This window comes from Peromyscus californicus, unplaced genomic scaffold (genome assembly GCF_007827085.1).
Source record: "Peromyscus californicus insignis strain IS unplaced genomic scaffold, ASM782708v3 Scaffold_6__1_contigs__length_162567912, whole genome shotgun sequence".
In the NCBI taxonomy this organism is placed as follows: Eukaryota; Metazoa; Chordata; class Mammalia; order Rodentia; family Cricetidae; genus Peromyscus; species Peromyscus californicus.
In genome coordinates, this window is record NW_026294584.1 from 139,382,013 (window position 1) to 139,397,903 (window position 15,891).

The 15,891-nt window shown below is 49.4% G+C and overlaps 1 protein-coding gene and 1 long non-coding RNA gene across 2 annotated transcripts in view; one reads left to right on the forward strand and one right to left on the reverse strand.

Moving 5' to 3' along the window:
- Positions 1–367: 367 nt before the first annotated feature.
- LOC128099937 (uncharacterized) lies at positions 368–7,074 on the forward strand. Its single transcript, XR_008214609.1, has 2 exons — positions 368–5,359; positions 5,660–7,074. It is a non-coding gene; the product is annotated as an uncharacterized LOC128099937 (long non-coding RNA).
- A 1,826-nt stretch (positions 7,075–8,900) lies between these two features.
- Cd9 (CD9 molecule) overlaps positions 8,901–15,891 on the reverse strand; it is a 34,539-nt gene continuing 27,548 nt past the window's right edge. Inside the window, exons 3-8 of the mRNA XM_052720790.1 lie at positions 12,718–12,815; positions 12,202–12,276; positions 10,841–10,939; positions 10,639–10,728; positions 9,853–9,936; positions 8,901–9,353 (exon numbers count right to left, since the gene is read on the reverse strand). Coding sequence (XP_052576750.1) covers positions 9,288–9,353; positions 9,853–9,936; positions 10,639–10,728; positions 10,841–10,939; positions 12,202–12,276; positions 12,718–12,815 — 512 coding nt within the window. The 3' untranslated portion in view covers positions 8,901–9,287. The remainder of the gene's footprint in view (positions 9,354–9,852; positions 9,937–10,638; positions 10,729–10,840; positions 10,940–12,201; positions 12,277–12,717; positions 12,816–15,891) is intronic.

The window sequence follows — 15,891 nt, forward strand, 5'->3', positions numbered from 1 at the left end:
TTGTCATAGAAAACAGTCACGTGGCCAGTTCTGACCAAGGAGATGTGACAGGATGTCTCCTGAGAGAATCCTAGGAGTAATTTACGTATTTTTAAAGAGCTACATATGGGGGGGGCTACACCTGTAATCTCAGCACTTGGGGAGGTCAAGGCAAGAGAATTATGAGTTTGAAATCAGCTTGGGCTACTAGTGAGACCATGTCTCACCCCACTCCCCAAACAAACCAAAACAAAAATTCAAATAGTACGCACGCACACGCACACACACACACACACACACACACACACACACACACACACAGAGCGAGAGCGAGAGCGAGAGCGAGAGCGAGAGCGAGAGAGAGAGAGAGAGAGAGAGAGAGAGAGAGAGAGAGAGAGCTCTTCCAGTCTTTAAATACAGACACTGTGGGACAAGACGAGGCCTTGACTCACTGCAGCGATCACATGACCACACTGGAACACATTCAAGGGCAAAAACCAATCTACAGACATTCAGCCATGGAACACCCTGACTTTGAACTTCCTGTCCGTGATACAATTTCCTCATTGCATAAAAGTCTTTGACTTGACTTGACGTTAGAGTATGAAGGCCTGGATTTGACCCTTGGAACCCAAGTGGAAAAAGCTGGGCTTGGTGGTGTGTGCTTGTAATCCCAGAGCAGGCCAGGCAGGGACAAACAGGTCCCTGGGGCTTGCTGCATAGCCAATCAGATCCACTTGGAGGCATGGCTTCTGGGGAATAATACCCAAGGCTGATTTATGACCTCCACATGTGCGTGTACACACACCTGTAGACCCACAGGCGCACACACACACACAAACACACACATGCATGCACACACACACACACACACTCATGCACACACCTCTGACTTTGAGCTTCTCTGCTAATAAGTACTGGAGGGGAGGGTGGACAGAGAAAAGGGGCGGAGCCAGAGGCACAGGCTTGGCTGCTGGAACAGAGACGCGGAAAGCTCAGTCAGTGTGTGGTAAATATGAAGTCAAACGGTCCTCACTGCATCATTGTCCATGCGGTCTCACCAGCATGATGCGTGGGTCATTCCAGGCCCAGGGTACATGGGCACATCTTCTCCATCCATGAGCTGTCACTGCTGAGCCAATGGATGGGGAGGGCACGAAGCTCCCTCAGTCCTCTGGGCTGCTAATGACACTCATCACTTCTACTTTAGTCCACTGGCCAGAGGCAGCTACGTGGTCCCTCCACATGAAGCCACTGCCTGTATGATGGTTGTCCACCCAAGAGAGGGCAGGGGCCTGGAACCATCAGTTGAGGGGTCTCTGTCATCAGCTCTGTGATGGGTTTAAGCTGGGTCTTTGTGGCAGTGATGGCCAAGAACGTGTGTGTGTGTGTGTGTGTGTGTGTGTGTGTGTGTGTGTGTGTGTACGCGCACTCGTGTGCGCGTACGTGCATGTGAGAGGCCAGAGGCTGACTTCGGTTGCCTTCCTTAATCACTCTCCATCTTGCCTTTTGAAACATGGTCTCCTACTGAACCTGGAGCTCACTGATTGGCTAGGCTGGCTGGCCAATGAGCTCTAGGGATCCTCCTGTCTTCACACTCCCAGCCCATGGTTTCAAATGTGTACGCTGTGTCTGGCTTTTTATGTGGGTGCTAAAGATTTGATGTCATGGTCTCATGCTTGTGCGGCAGGCAGTTTAGTGACTGAGATATCTCTCCAGCCCTGGAAAGGGGGGCTTTGAGTGAGTGGTGGGCACAGCAGGTGTTGAGGCTAGGTGTTGATCCAGAGGAGAACCCATTGGGTGGGGTCTGCACTCAAGATGGAGAGGTATATAAACACGGTTAAGAAGAATGAGAATAGAGAGCCTGGAACTTGTGTCAACCTGCCTCTGCCCTGAGTTCCTCATGGTTAGGAGCTGCGGTGTGAGCAGGGGCAATCTCTCATCAGTTAAGCACCTAGGACTCAGGATGAATCCACTGGATCCCACACTGGATCCTACACCCCGGGTAGAAGATAAGGCTCATCCCTTTGAGGGTGAGGATTAGAGGAAGGAAGAGTCACAAACCCAGTCAGCAAGACACACAGGAAATGTCATTGTTATCTTGCTAATGAAAGGACTGCTTTCATCCTCTGGATTTGGGCATGTTAGCTTAGGGCGACTGTGCAGAACGGCCCAGCATCTGCAGATCTCTGCTGCTGGGAAGCTGAGCTGGGGAGAGCCCTGCCCACAGAGCGGGGAATTCCAGGCCTAACTGAGCTTTGCGGTGTAACCCACAATGAGTGTCCAGTGACTTCAGACAATCCTGCTTTTAGCTCCCTACAACCTGAGGACTTTGTAATCTTTCAGGGAAGTGTGTGTGTGTTGGGGGGGGGTCCTAACTCCCCCCACACCCCCCACCCCCAGTTCTGGGGACTGAACCTAGGGCCTCATACATGCTGAGCAATCAATTTACATTGCAGTCAGTAAGGCATTGCAGGAGTGGTCAGGACCTGAGATCCCAAGCTAGGCATGGTGGTTTCTGCCTGTAACCACAACACTCAGGAGCGCGGGACACACACACACACACACACACACACACACACACACACACACACACACACACCACACATACACACCAAACACTCCCAAAACAACGATAATGAACCAAATGAGCTTCAGTCACGGCCTCATCATTGTGTGTCTGTGCCAGGCACTCTTCACATTTGCATACAGTGGGCCGAACCAGCTGGGCCCACAGTTGCCCAGGATCCACATGTGGTGGTCTCAGATTTCTCCAGTCACTTCCAGGTGAAGCCTTGCGACAATTTTGGGTAGCACAATAAAGTCTCGAGTCCAGAATTTCCTTGTTCAAAATGACCTTTGTCGCAGGTAGTGGTCAAAGCCTCTAATTATAGTTACAACAGTGGTTGCTGTCCCTGTTCAGGGCAGGGACCACCTTAGGGAAGGGAGCTGGGAAACAGCTTTGCTCATTTCTGCTCGCCTAACTGTATTTATTGTTTTTTTTATCAACATACATTTATACATCTATTAACTGGACATATTAGCGTGGTTCAGTGTGATGTATCTATGTGTGCACACACGGTGTACTGATCACATCAGATTTCTCTCACACTCTGTTCCCCACCTTTCCCTATCCCATGCAATCACAGATCTACCTCCAGGATAACCTTTAGTTTCCACACAGGACAAGGAACATGGGAAACTTGTTTTTCTGAAACTGGGCCCATTTCGTCTAACATCATGTCCTCCAGTTCTGTTGTGTGACAGACGGACGGCAGATCTCTTTCTTCTTTAGGGCCAAATAATACTCCGCTGAGTATGCGTACCACAGTTTCTTTATCCCCTTACCAGTTGATGGACATCTAGGTTGAATCTGCTTGTCGACTGTTTTGAATAGTGCTGTGATAAACACAGATGTGCAAGTATCTCTGTAGCAGGCAGATTATATTCCTTCAGGTATGTATCCTGGAGTGGTATGGCAGGATCATGTGGTAGTTCTATTTTTAGTTGTTTTGAAGAAGAGTGCTGATTTCCATAGTGGCTGGACTAGCTTACATTCTAACCAGCAGTGTATGAGAATTCCCATCAGCACAGCCATTCTAGTGGGAATGGGGTGGTACCTCATTGTAGTTTCGATTTGTGTTTCCTCATGGCTAATATTGAGCATCCACCCCCCAAATATTTGCTAGTTATTTGAGCCCTCAGGGAACTAGAAATCACCAGCCAGGGTTCAGAGAAGTGTGTGGTGTGATGGGTAATATTACATGTGGACTCCAACATTCTGAGAATTAGCCTCTCCCAGTCCCCCTAAAGGAACCTACAGCTGGAGGAACATGCCTTTCCTCCAGGCAGTCCCGCTCTGCAGGGCCCTAGCCACAGGGCTGGCAGCTGTTTCTTTAGCCACATTACTGCCTTGTTCTCTGAGAGATCCCTCAGTCTGCCAGGACTTAACCAATTTCCTAGATTAAATTTATCCTGATGAATGACCTATTTTACATTTTGTTTTCCCGGCTAGACCCTGACTCTCCTCTGGTCATTTAACATTTCCCAATCAACTACAATCGAAAGGAGATATAAATGATATACTACCTACAGTGGCCGAACTGCTTAAGGAGAAAGTGATTAATCTTTGCTCTCATCGGTCAGAGGCTCCCAGGTGACCTGCACACAGCCACTTACCTTCACCTTAAACCCAGCAGGTGGCCGAATCAGTCTAAACTATGGCTGTGCTGTCTGCCCCTTGGGCATTGCCCGGAGGATGTGGGGGGCAGCAGTTGGTGGGGACTTCCAGGCTTGCCCAGAAGGAAACAAGAGGGCAGCCTGATGCAGAGGGTGTGGTCGCTGACCTCGGGCTGGGTTTTTCCAGGTCTTCTTGGGGCTGGGCCTTTGTGGGAAGAAGTGGAAGTTCTCCTACCTCAAAAAATTTTTTAATAAAAGATTTATTTTTATTTACGTGTATGTGTGTATGCCCCCTGTGTGAGGGAGCTGGAGTTGTGTTACAGGTGGTTAGGAGTCTGGGAACTGAGCAAGAGCCACAGTGTTCTTAACTGAACTCAACTGTCCGGCCTCTGCTGTCTCTTTTGATCCACAAGATTATTTTCCAGACAGTCAGGGGAGTCCCACTTTTTTCAGTTTGTGTGTTTTATCAGCTCCTTCTCTTCATTCTCTTAGGTACAGCAGGAGAGCTGCTCCATGTGGTCCCCAATGTTTCTGTGTAGCTGCGTGCACGTGCCCACGAGTGCGTGTGCGTGCGTGCGTGCGTGCGTGTGTGTGTGTGTGTGTGTGTGTGTGTGCGTGTGTGCTCGCGCCCGTGTGTATCCTGGCAAAATGCCTTCAGTGTACTATTTTATTTATTTTGGTTTTTTGAGACAGGGTAACCCTGGCTATCCTGGAACTCGCTCTGAGACTAGGCTGGCCCTTAAACTCAGAGGTCATCCACCTGCCTTTGCTTCCTGAGTGCTGGGATTAAAGATGTGCATCATCATACCTGGTTTATTTATTTATTTTGAAGCAGGGTTGTAGCTCAGGCTTGCCTCAAACTTACTTCGTAGCCTGAAGCTAAATTCCTTGATCTTCCTGCTTCGGCCTCTCAAGTGCTGAGATTAAAGGTGGGTACCAGGAAGCTCTGGTTTAGGTATATTCTTTAATTGTGACAGCAACCTTAATCTAAGCCATACCCTCTGACACTGTGGTGCATGCTTGTAATACCAGCACAGGAAGCTTGCACAGGACTGTGAGTTCAAGGCCGGACTGGGCTAGATATTGAGATGCCGTCTCAAAAAACAAAAACAAACAACACAACAACAACAACGACAACAACCAGAACCAGCTTTACTATCCCACGTGTCAGATGCCAAGACTCATCCTGACGGAAATTCACGTAAGCTACTGCCTCCCACACTCCCAGGCTACCTCAAGGGCTGTGTAACCTGGTCATCAAATGAGTCCTGGGATATCATACCTGTTGGGCCTTGATGTGTTGAGGCCGCCATGTTGCCGCCCAGTTACACACAGTTCATACACCCGACCCTGGCACACACAGGAATGCCCATGACTTTTTGCTCAGTACTAGGGATTAAATCCATGGCCTCACTCAAGCTATTCAAGCCCTCTACCACCGAGTCACACCTCAGCCCTGGAAATGCTTATTCTAACTACTGCCCTGGATGTCTCCTGACAGGTGACATGTCAGAGATAATGGACTCAACATGGATCCAATGTCCAGGGCCTCTGTTCCTGCCACGAGAACAATGTTTTTCCAGGCTTTCCTGAGTGCTGTGGTCCTGTGAGTCCACAAGTACCTGTGAGTCAGTCTGAGACCTGTGGGTGCTAGTGACTGCCCAGGTAGGTAGAGGTTGGTAGAATACACCCTGCCCCCACAGGGGAACAAGTCCTCAAGGTCTTGCCTGGCCAGAAAGGCAGGTCTGGCTTAGGGGTTTTGCAGAGTGGAGGTTCTATGTCAGGAGAAGGGCTGACCTTGCCTGTATTTCCATAAGGGAAGCAGATGGTTTGGGAAAATCCAATTTAAAAGGAGAGAAATTGAATTAGTTTTCCAGGGGTCTGATGGCCAAGACTTGAATGGGGACAATTGCATTATCTGCCAGGACTCACCAAGCCAGCGCGAAGGCTGGGGGTGGCTGCACCCCCCACGCCCCGTCACTTAGGCCTGCAGAGTGCGGGATAGAAGAGAACAGCTTCCGTGAGGAGTCCTTATTGGACATGTCATGGGACTTCTCCTTTCTCCTCAGACACGTTCTGCAACTTAGACAAAACTAATGGCTGACCTGTTTCCACAACCAGAACCATACTACCTGTCTTCAAACGCTTGAATGGAGAAGGGATCCGGGGCCACAGTGAATTGTGGGATTTGAGAAAGTGGGATCTGAGAAAGCTAACTTGACTCACCCTTTTAGATTGTCTAGCAAAATATACCCAACATACAACATTCCATTTCCACCATTTTAAACCGTACAACACACTAGCCCTGTTTCTCTTCCTACTATTTGTTTGTCTGTTTGTTTGTTTGTTTATGGTTTTTCAAGACAGGGTTTCTCTGTGTAGTTTTGCGCCTTTCCTGGAACTCACTCTGTAGCCCAGGCTGGCCTCGAACTCACAGAGATCCGCCTGCCTCTGCCTCCTGAGTGCTGGGATTAAAGACGTGCGCCGCCACAGTCTGGCACTAGCCCTGCTTCTTTACACCTTCCCCAAACTTCGTTATCCCAAACAGAATCTCCGGACTCATTAAACAGTAACTCCCGAGCCAGCAAGATGGACGACGACTCAGTGGGTAAAGGCGCTGGCCGCTGAGCCTGAGGACTTGATTGAATTCAGCCCCTGGAACCCACACAGTGGGAAGAGAAGTAACTCTCACAAGGTGTCCTTTGAACTCCACATATGCATGAACTGTGGTATGAATTCCCCCTCCCTGGCTAAATATAAACATATGTAATTAAAAAGTAACAACCCCCCCTCTAGTTATTTCCTGTTTTCCTCTCCCTAGCTGAGTTCCCTCTGATCTACTTTCTGTCTACTTTGTGTCTGGCTTATGTCACTTACCATAGTGTCTTCAAGGTACACTCATGTTGCTGTGTCACACTTCATTTCTTTCTCTCTTTCTTTCTTTCTTTTTTTTTTAGACAGGTTTCTCTGTGTAATTTTGGTGCCTGTCCTGGATCTCGCTCTGTTGACCAGGCTGGCCTCGAACTCACAGAGATCTGCCTGGCTCTGCCTCTCAAGTGCTGGGGTCAAAGGCGAGCACCACCACTCTCTGCCCTTTTCAAGGCCAGGTAATATTCTGCTGTGGTCATCTATTGCTATGAACATGTCGTAGCATTCAGGAATATTAAGTCTCTTTTGTTTTGCTGCAGGGCCTTGCTATGTATGCAGCCCACACTGGTCTGGAACTGACAGTTCTGCCTCAGTCTCCTGAATGCAGAGATTATAGGGATGTTTCCCCATACAACACATTTAAAAAAATGTGTATTGGTGTTTGGTTTGACAGTATGTCTGTGCACCACGTGCATGCATCATATCCTCTGGAAATAGAGTTATAGACGGCGGTGGGCAGTCATATGGGGGCTGGACTTGAACCTGGGTCCTCTTGAAGAGTGGCCAGTGCTCTTAACCACTGAGCCAACTCTCCAGCCACTACTCTCTTTTCTTGTTTTTAGAGAATGTTAAGAAGAATCTAAACCAAACAAGGAGTAGATAACGACAGTGTTTCCTGTGCTGCCTGCCGTTCCTCACTTCTCTGCACTGCCTGTGGATCAGACTGTGCATGGTCTAAGCTGGAGTCACTGCCTATACTGTGGGGCTCTGTGATCTCTCCATCTGATTATGCTGAAGTACACCTCCCAGAATTCCCTGCCCTGGTACTTCTGGTTCGACGAGGAATGAAGTAGCAGATTCCCTGGGGCCTACACTCTGCCCCTACTCCCCATGGCCACACCTCATATCAGCTCAGCTTGCTCAGTCCTCTTGCCGAGGACCCAGCCCAGGCAGGACTCTCCCGGGGTCAGAGACAAGAACTGTCACAGTTGCCTGCCCCTGGGCACTAGCGGGAGCTTATGGTTCCAGCTGGTTCCTGCTCCCCCCTTGATATCCATTGGTCTCCTCGACTAGCTCCAGGGACCGCGCAGGGACAGATTTCCTGTGATGAAGCCACACATAGGCGTATCTTAGAGTGGTTCTGTTCCTTTGACTACATCCTAATGGATGTGTACTTCCTTAGCCTTTCAACCAACAGCTCTTCATAGATAAGACTACTGAGCACGGGCTATGCCCAGCTACAAGGTCTTGGTGCTGGAGGCTAAACTGTGAATATAGAACAGACTCACGAGACCCTAAGACACCACCCACTGCTGGGTGAGACTCATCCCAAAATTGTGTGACATCAGATCAAAATCTCTCATGCCTCAATTTCTTTACTAGTAGGTGAAAATTTCTTTATTAGTAGGCGAGGATGAGACCCACCTTCCAATCTGCTTCTCATTTGGTGCCGTTAGAATACAATGTAGCTGGAAGAGCTGGGCGTGGTGGTATACAAGGAGAACCTCAGCACATGGGAGGCATGGGGGCTTCCTGGAACCCGAGGCCAGGCTGAGCTACAGAGAATTCCCGCCCAGCCTGGACTATAGATTTCATTTCATTTATTGATTTACTTGGTTTTTCCAGACAGGGGTTTCTCTGTGTAGTTTTGGGACCTGTCCTGGAACTGACTCTGTAGACCAAGCTGGCCTCGAACTCACAGAGATCCAACTGTCTCTGCCTCCTGAGTGCTGGGATTAAAGGTGTGCGCCTCCACCGCCCAGCCAAGGACTACAGATTAAAAAAAAAAAAAAAAAAAAAAAGCTGAAAATACCTTCAAACTAAGCAGCTCCAAAAACGAATTTAAAGAAAGCAATACCCCAAGCAGTCCTAGACATTGTTATAATCTTTTATTATGTATCAAATTGTCTTCAATATAACTTACAACCTGATTAAATCTGATAGATACTTTTATCTATTTAAAGGCAAAAAAATTCTCTTTATGTACAATATCTTCTGTCTAGAGTCTGGCAAATATAGTACCTTTCATTGCAGGATTTTCGTTTAACATAACAAGCAAAAATAAACAACCAAAAAAAAAATAAAATTGAACCCCCAGATCCCTCGACTACAAATGTCAATGATGAACAGAGCATTAAAAAGACAGACACAGAATAACTTTTGTTTAGAAATGCATCATGAATACTACTATTAGTGGCAAAAATCCAAACAGCCCGACAGTATTCAGGGGCCGTTGTTCCTGCTCGGGGTCGGGACAGACTCTAGACCATTTCTCGGCTCCTGCGGATGGCACAGCACAGGATCATGCTGAAAATCATGCCGAAGATCTGCAAAGACAGGAAGAGTGAAAGGGGAAGCGTCCGTCACTCAGGCCAAGACCAGAGACCAGGGCAATGAGGTCCAGGAAGGGCTCTGATGCGGGAGAGACGCAGGCAGGATGACAGGAAGGACAGCCGACTTGGATTCCAACAGCCAGCCAGCCGCTGAGCTACGCAGCCTGAGCCATTTCCTCAGAGACCATTCAGCTTTAAATGCTCAATTCAGCGTTTCCAACACAATATGCCGAGGAGGACACTCGCCACCCCATTTCCTTTCTGCGGTGCTGGGAATGCAACCCAGGGCTTTGCCCATTTTAGCCAAGTGCTCAACCTCTGAGCCACAGTCTCAGAGTGCTCCTACCTCTTAGTAAGCAAAAAGGAAACGCTGACAGCACCCACCTGGCCAGGACAGCCAGGGCCGCATTAGCTGCTGACCCCACAGCACTCCTGACAGTGCCTGGGCAGGGCTTAGGAAGAGCGAATCTTCCGTGGACCCCCCACCACTTACCATCACCACGGCAATGCCGATGCCCACTGCTCCGATGATGTGGAACTTGCTGTTGAAGACGTCATTGATGGCCTCTGGGCAGGACTTAGGGAGGCAAACGAGACACAGGTCACAAACAGTTTTGACTTTGAGAAGACTTCAGAGCGGGGGAGGTTTGAGGTCTTTCTTTCCTTCCTTTTACTTTTACGTGTGAGTATTTTGTCTGCATGTGTGCGTGTACGCCACGTCTGTTCCTGTGTCTGTGGAGCTCAGAAGTGGGCACGGGATCCCCTGGGACTGGAGTTACAGATGGTTCTGAGACGCAATGCTGGGAATGGAACCTGGGTCCTCCGGAAGAGCACCAAATGCTTTTATCACGGCACCTTCCCCCCCTCCCCCCTTCTTTCTCTACTTGGCAGTACTGGGGATGAAACCTGGAGCTTTACCCACCAGGCGAGTATTCCGCCACTCAGAGAGGCCCCTCTGGGGTCTCTTCCCACATGGCTGGAGAATCACCTATTATTCTGCTTCTGGATTAAGGAAGACTGACCCACCAGGACCTGTTACTACAGCTTTAGAAGCAGGCTTCCTCTCCCTAGAGTATGCTTGCTTTAAGGCTTGGGACTTGGGCAGCAGTTGAGGGATTCCAGGTGCTAGAGGACCTTGTTGTATCTCTGATCTGGACTTTGTCTTGCTGCCTCTTGAGGAAAGAAGCCCCAGGGAAGAATGTTACTAAATTCACCCTTGCCTTTGCAGGGATTTGCCTAAACAGTAGGGCTGGGTGCCAGAAGTTTGCTCTAACTTTACCTTAACCTGGATGGCTTCAAGACCTTGCTTCTTGGGGCAGGTGTCTGAGATAAACTGCTCCACGACGCCCAGCAGGCCACAGCAGTCCAACTGAAGAAGGAAAGCAGGGGTGAGGATGAGAGAAAAAAAAAGATAATTAAAATGTGGCTCTGTAGGGGTGTAGCCGAGGGGTCAGTGGTTTCCACTACAGAGGTTGACCTACCGCCATATGGATGGCTTTGAGTGTTTCCCGCTGGGGCTCATCCTTGGTCTTCAGCTTTTGGTAGGTGTCCTTGTAAAATTCCTGGACTTCCTTAATCACCTGCGAGGGACAAACGAATCAGTAGTAGAGATGAGTTTCTAGAAAACGTCTTCGCAGATCTCTTCCAGTGTTCCGTTAACCCGCCACCCATGTCGTCTCTCTCAGCGGCACTCCTGCTTCAGCCTCCACAGCGCCCGGATTACGGGAGTTGACCATCTTGCCTGGCTAAGTTTCTTCTGAGGTGGTGGTGTGGTACCGGGGATCCCCAGCCCCTAGCTCTCCTTAAATTCTTTTATCAGTTGGACAGTTTCTTGAAAACAGGGATCCTGCCTCAAGCGTCCATGTTCTTTTCCTCTGTCACCAGAGGAGTGTCGGGTGCCCTGCCTTCAAATACTGCACTAGTCTGTGCCAGCCTGGCCTACAACTCCTTCGAGCTCACCATAGAACCTCAAGCTTAGATGTGCTCAGCCCAGCAGTCCCCCACTCCCATTTTCCCCCAACCCCCCATGAATATCATTCAAGGTCCATATTCCCTTCTCTACAAACCAAAAGAGACCCCTCTGTCCAACCTCACCTTTTAAATCCCAAGGTACTTTTGGTTATAAATGACTTGCGTGACATTTGTCAAACATTTTTCTCCCACACTAGACGGCAAAATTCCTGAAAGTGGGGCTCTGGAACTCAGATACTTGGGGACCTTGCAGCATCTGGTGTAGCACTTGGGGTGTGTAGTTACAGATTAGAGCTTTCTTCCTTCCTTCCTTCCTTCCTTCCTTCCTTCCTTCCTTCCTTCCTTCCTTCCTTCTTTTGTTTTTTGAGACAGGGTTTCTCTGTGTAGTTTTGGTGCCTGTCCTGGATTTCATTCTGTAGCCCAGGCTGGCCTCAAACTCACAGAGATCCGCCTGCCTCTGCCTCTCGAGTGCTGGGATTAAAGGCGTGCGCCACCACCACTTGGCTAGAGCTTTCTTTATTACAGAAAGCCGTGTTGTTCTAAGCAGCCTTTCTAGGGGGTGGGGGAAGAGCTGCTTCGCTGTGATTGGCAGATACACAGATGGGTACATATATACAATGGCTTCCAAAATGAATAGTTCTTGAATGTTTACTATGTGGTACCCACACAGGGCAGGCGAAGCTCCACGTTCCCAGCCCTGAGGAGTGCCTGTCCTGCTCCCACGTGGAAACCCTACTGGATCCAGAGGTGTGTTCTGTGGAAAGCCCAAGCAAGTGACTAGCCTGGGCCCTTCGACCTTCACCAGCCCCCTTCCCAGCTCCGAAACTCCAGTCACTGCAGGACCCAAGAGTTCTTTTTGGGAAACTCTTACCTCATCCTTGTGGGTGTAGCCCCAGACGGCTGCAGCTATCTCAATGGCGAATATCACCAAGAGGAAGCCGAAGAACTGGAAGACACACGGGCCGCGGTGAGAGAGGCTCCAGCAAGTCAGGCAGAAGCACCAAAGGGGTGGAGAACAGGCAGCACGGAGGTGCACAAATCAACAGGCAGGAAGGGGGTGACCGGAAAAGCAGAGAGTCCCATGGCAATCTGGGGAAAATGTGGGCTCAGCCCACTCTAAACTGGTATTTGAAGGGTGTTAGTTTGGAGTCTGGCAGCAGGATAACACCACTGCCTGGGGCCGTGGGCAAGATGGTGGTGGAAGCCAGGCAGATGCTGCTGGGGCTGAAGTGAGGACACAGGGGAGGTGAGTGGAGTCCGGCTGTGTGGGCGCCTTTGTCACTCCACGCACTCTACCTGTCCTCTGCGTTGGGTCTGGTGACACTTGGGGAAAGGAACAGGATTAAGGTAAGACCGACTGCTCCTGGGGGTAGAGAAGAATACTCACCAATCCCAGCATGCACTGGGACTCTTGCACAGCTCCACAGCAGCCCAGGAAACCCACCAGCATCATGAGGGCCCCAGCTCCAATCAGGATGTACACTCCTGAGGGGAGGGGGAGGGAAAGGACACAGGTTTGGAAACATCAGTTTGGAGGCCCAGGCCTCTTCCTCGGTGAGCCTCCATGTTTATTACCTCCACTCCTGGGAAAGAGCCCCCTTTCTTAACCAAACAGCACTCTCCACCTCTGTTCCTGGTTCCTCTCTCTTGCCCAGAACTCTGCTCCGTCATGTCTATACTCTACCTTATCCTTTGTTTCCCTAGAAGGGTTCCGAGGACAGGAACCCTCAGATTCTACTTAGGACACAACTCTGGTTCAGTCAGCTGTGTTCCTTCCTGTTGGCTTCCCACTTGAGCTAATTAACTCAGACCCCTCAAACTAGGGCTAACTGCCTGGGACTTGAGAACATGAGTCCCCTTAGAAATCTCTTCTGCACACTGCCAGGCACATAAATAGCCAAGTGTCCATGCTGGAAATGCTGTTTCTTGTTCTAGTGCCAAGGACACGTGTGTGGGTATCAGACCAGAAGATCCTTGTCTTCGCCTCAACACCGCTGCTAACTGCTGTGTGACCTTTACTTAAGACGCGTTTCTTAGGGCTGGAGAGACGGTTCAGTGGTTAAGAGTACTCGTTGCTTAAGGACCAGAGATCGGATCCCAGTACTCAAGTTGGGCAGGTCACAAATGCCTGTAACTCCAGCACTCAGGATCTGATGTCCTCTCTTGGCCTTTGCAGGCACCTCGTACTGCACGCACACACACACACACACACACACACACACACACACACACACACACGCACTCACACCAATCTTACACGCCAAGAAGAAATGGTACAGTTGGAAGGAAGTTATTCTAGACTAAGGGTGAACGGATTCATCATGCTGGGGGACAGTGAGTGACGCCACGCCTAAGTCTTCAGGGTGAGTGGCTAAGGGGGAGAAGGGGTAGGAGAGGGCAACGAGTCTTTAACTCTCATCCACACCCAGAGAATGCAAACCCCTGCATCTGGAACCACAGTGGAGATGTACACATGTAGCCACAGCCCTGGCTACATTTATTCCAGCTCATCATGGCTATGCCCATAGAGTCCATCGTACTGTGACACTCCCAAGGAGCCATACAGCTGCTGGGCAGGGACTACCCCTGTGAAGCCCCCTCTGACCTAAGTCCTCTGGGAAAACCAAGAGAGGTTGTAGTGCCTCCCATAATTAAAGAAGAACTTATATTATATATATATATATATATATATAATTTTTAAAAATGTATTTTAAAATTACATGTATGTGTGTGTGTGTCTCTGTTGGTGTTATGTGCTCATACATGCAGTTGTCCTTGGAGCTAGAGTTATAGGCAGTTGTTAAGCCAACCAACATAGGTTCGGGGAATTGAACTTGGGTCCTCTGCAAGAGCAGCATGCACTCTTAACCCACTGGGCCACTTCTTCAGCCCCAGTACCTCCCATCTGGCTACCCATGTTCTAGCTAACCTACTGTGACATGTCAAGAGCCTCAGCTCTAAAGCCCAGAATGCTTGGTTTTGAAGGCCAGGTTTGTAATCCCAGAGAAATTTATTCAGAAAAATACTTTATATTTATTCTATAAAATTATATATATAAATATATATATATATATATTTATATATATATAATTTTGAGACAGAGTCTCTTCATGTAGTTTTGGCTGGCCTGGGACTCTATGTGGAACAGGTTGGCCTTGAACTCATAGAGATCCACTTGCTTCTGCCTCCCAAGTATTGGGTTTAAAGGTGTATATGACCAGTCAGGTATGCTGGCACAGTATTATTCTTATTGTGTGTCTGTGTGTGGGGGTGTGTTTTTTCGAGACATGATCTCCATATGTGGCTCTGGCTGTCCTGGAACTCTCTCTGTAGACCAGATTGGCTTGGAACTCACAGCGATCCACCTGCCTCTGTCTCTGTGTTGAGACTAAAGGTGTGCACCATCATGCCCGGCTAACACCCATTTAATCCCAGTACATGGAGGCAGAGGCAGACAGATCTCTGTGTATTCCAGGTCAGCTTGGTCTACAGAGTGAGTTCCAGGACAGCCAGGGCTATGTAGCTGGGGTTGGGGAAAGGAGAGCTCCAGGCTTAGTGAGACCCTGTCTCAAGGCAATGATCTGGAGAACACAGAGGAAGACACCCGGCTTTCTCTTTTGGCCTCCACGTGTCCACCCGTGAATTTAAAAGAAATGGGGTGGTTGGGACTTGGGATGGTGGTATGTTTACTGTACGTGAGGCATGGGTTCCACTTTTAGTACCACAAAAGGGGTACGGCAACAGTGCTGTCTCCTGGAACTGTGAGGATGTAATCCACATATGCACAGGAAGTGCCGGCGGTTATTAAGCTCAATGATGTAAGGACTTGGTAACCACTGCAAAAACATGTGGTGACTTTTACATCCTTGATACTCTCTCCCTATTCCCCCACTGGAGCCTGAGAGACTTCTTCAAATAGGGGCTGAAAATGAGAGGGAGAGATAGGATGCTTTCTCCCAACACAGAGCACGCTCCATGACAAGAACTTTTGGCAGGTGCCACAGTGACTTCACTGTCCCGCATCTGCAGCACCCGGCGTAGGGCTGGACTTTGCAAGCAGGAGACTGTGGGACTGGCCTGCAGCTGATGCTCATAGGCAGCACAGAGCAGAGCACACACAGTGGCCATTTGTGCCCCTCTTGCCTCCTCCCATCTGCCGTGACGTGAAGTCACGTGGGGCTGCTGGCAAACCCCAGGGTGGATGAATGTGGGTATTGTTTCTGTGCATGCCTGGCCTAGACCGAGCAAGGGGACAGACGCAGCTTGTCCTCAAGTCATCTTCCTAGCCAGTCAAACGGAGTGGGGCCCGAACTTGGGAGGCAGTGCAGTCCCGTGCGCGGCCCCTGGGGAGGGGTGCAGCTGCCAAAGGGATACCACTGAGTGAGTGAGGCAGTAGTCCAGTCCTGATTTCTGACTGTCACATCAGGGCAAGACAATGAAGGATGAGGTCACTCCTTTGAGCTGCAGAGCAAGGGCTGAATAAATGGGGGGTGGCATTAAGAGATCAAAAGGATTTATGAGCGCATGAAATAGAATCAAGTGCAAACAGACAGATGCACTT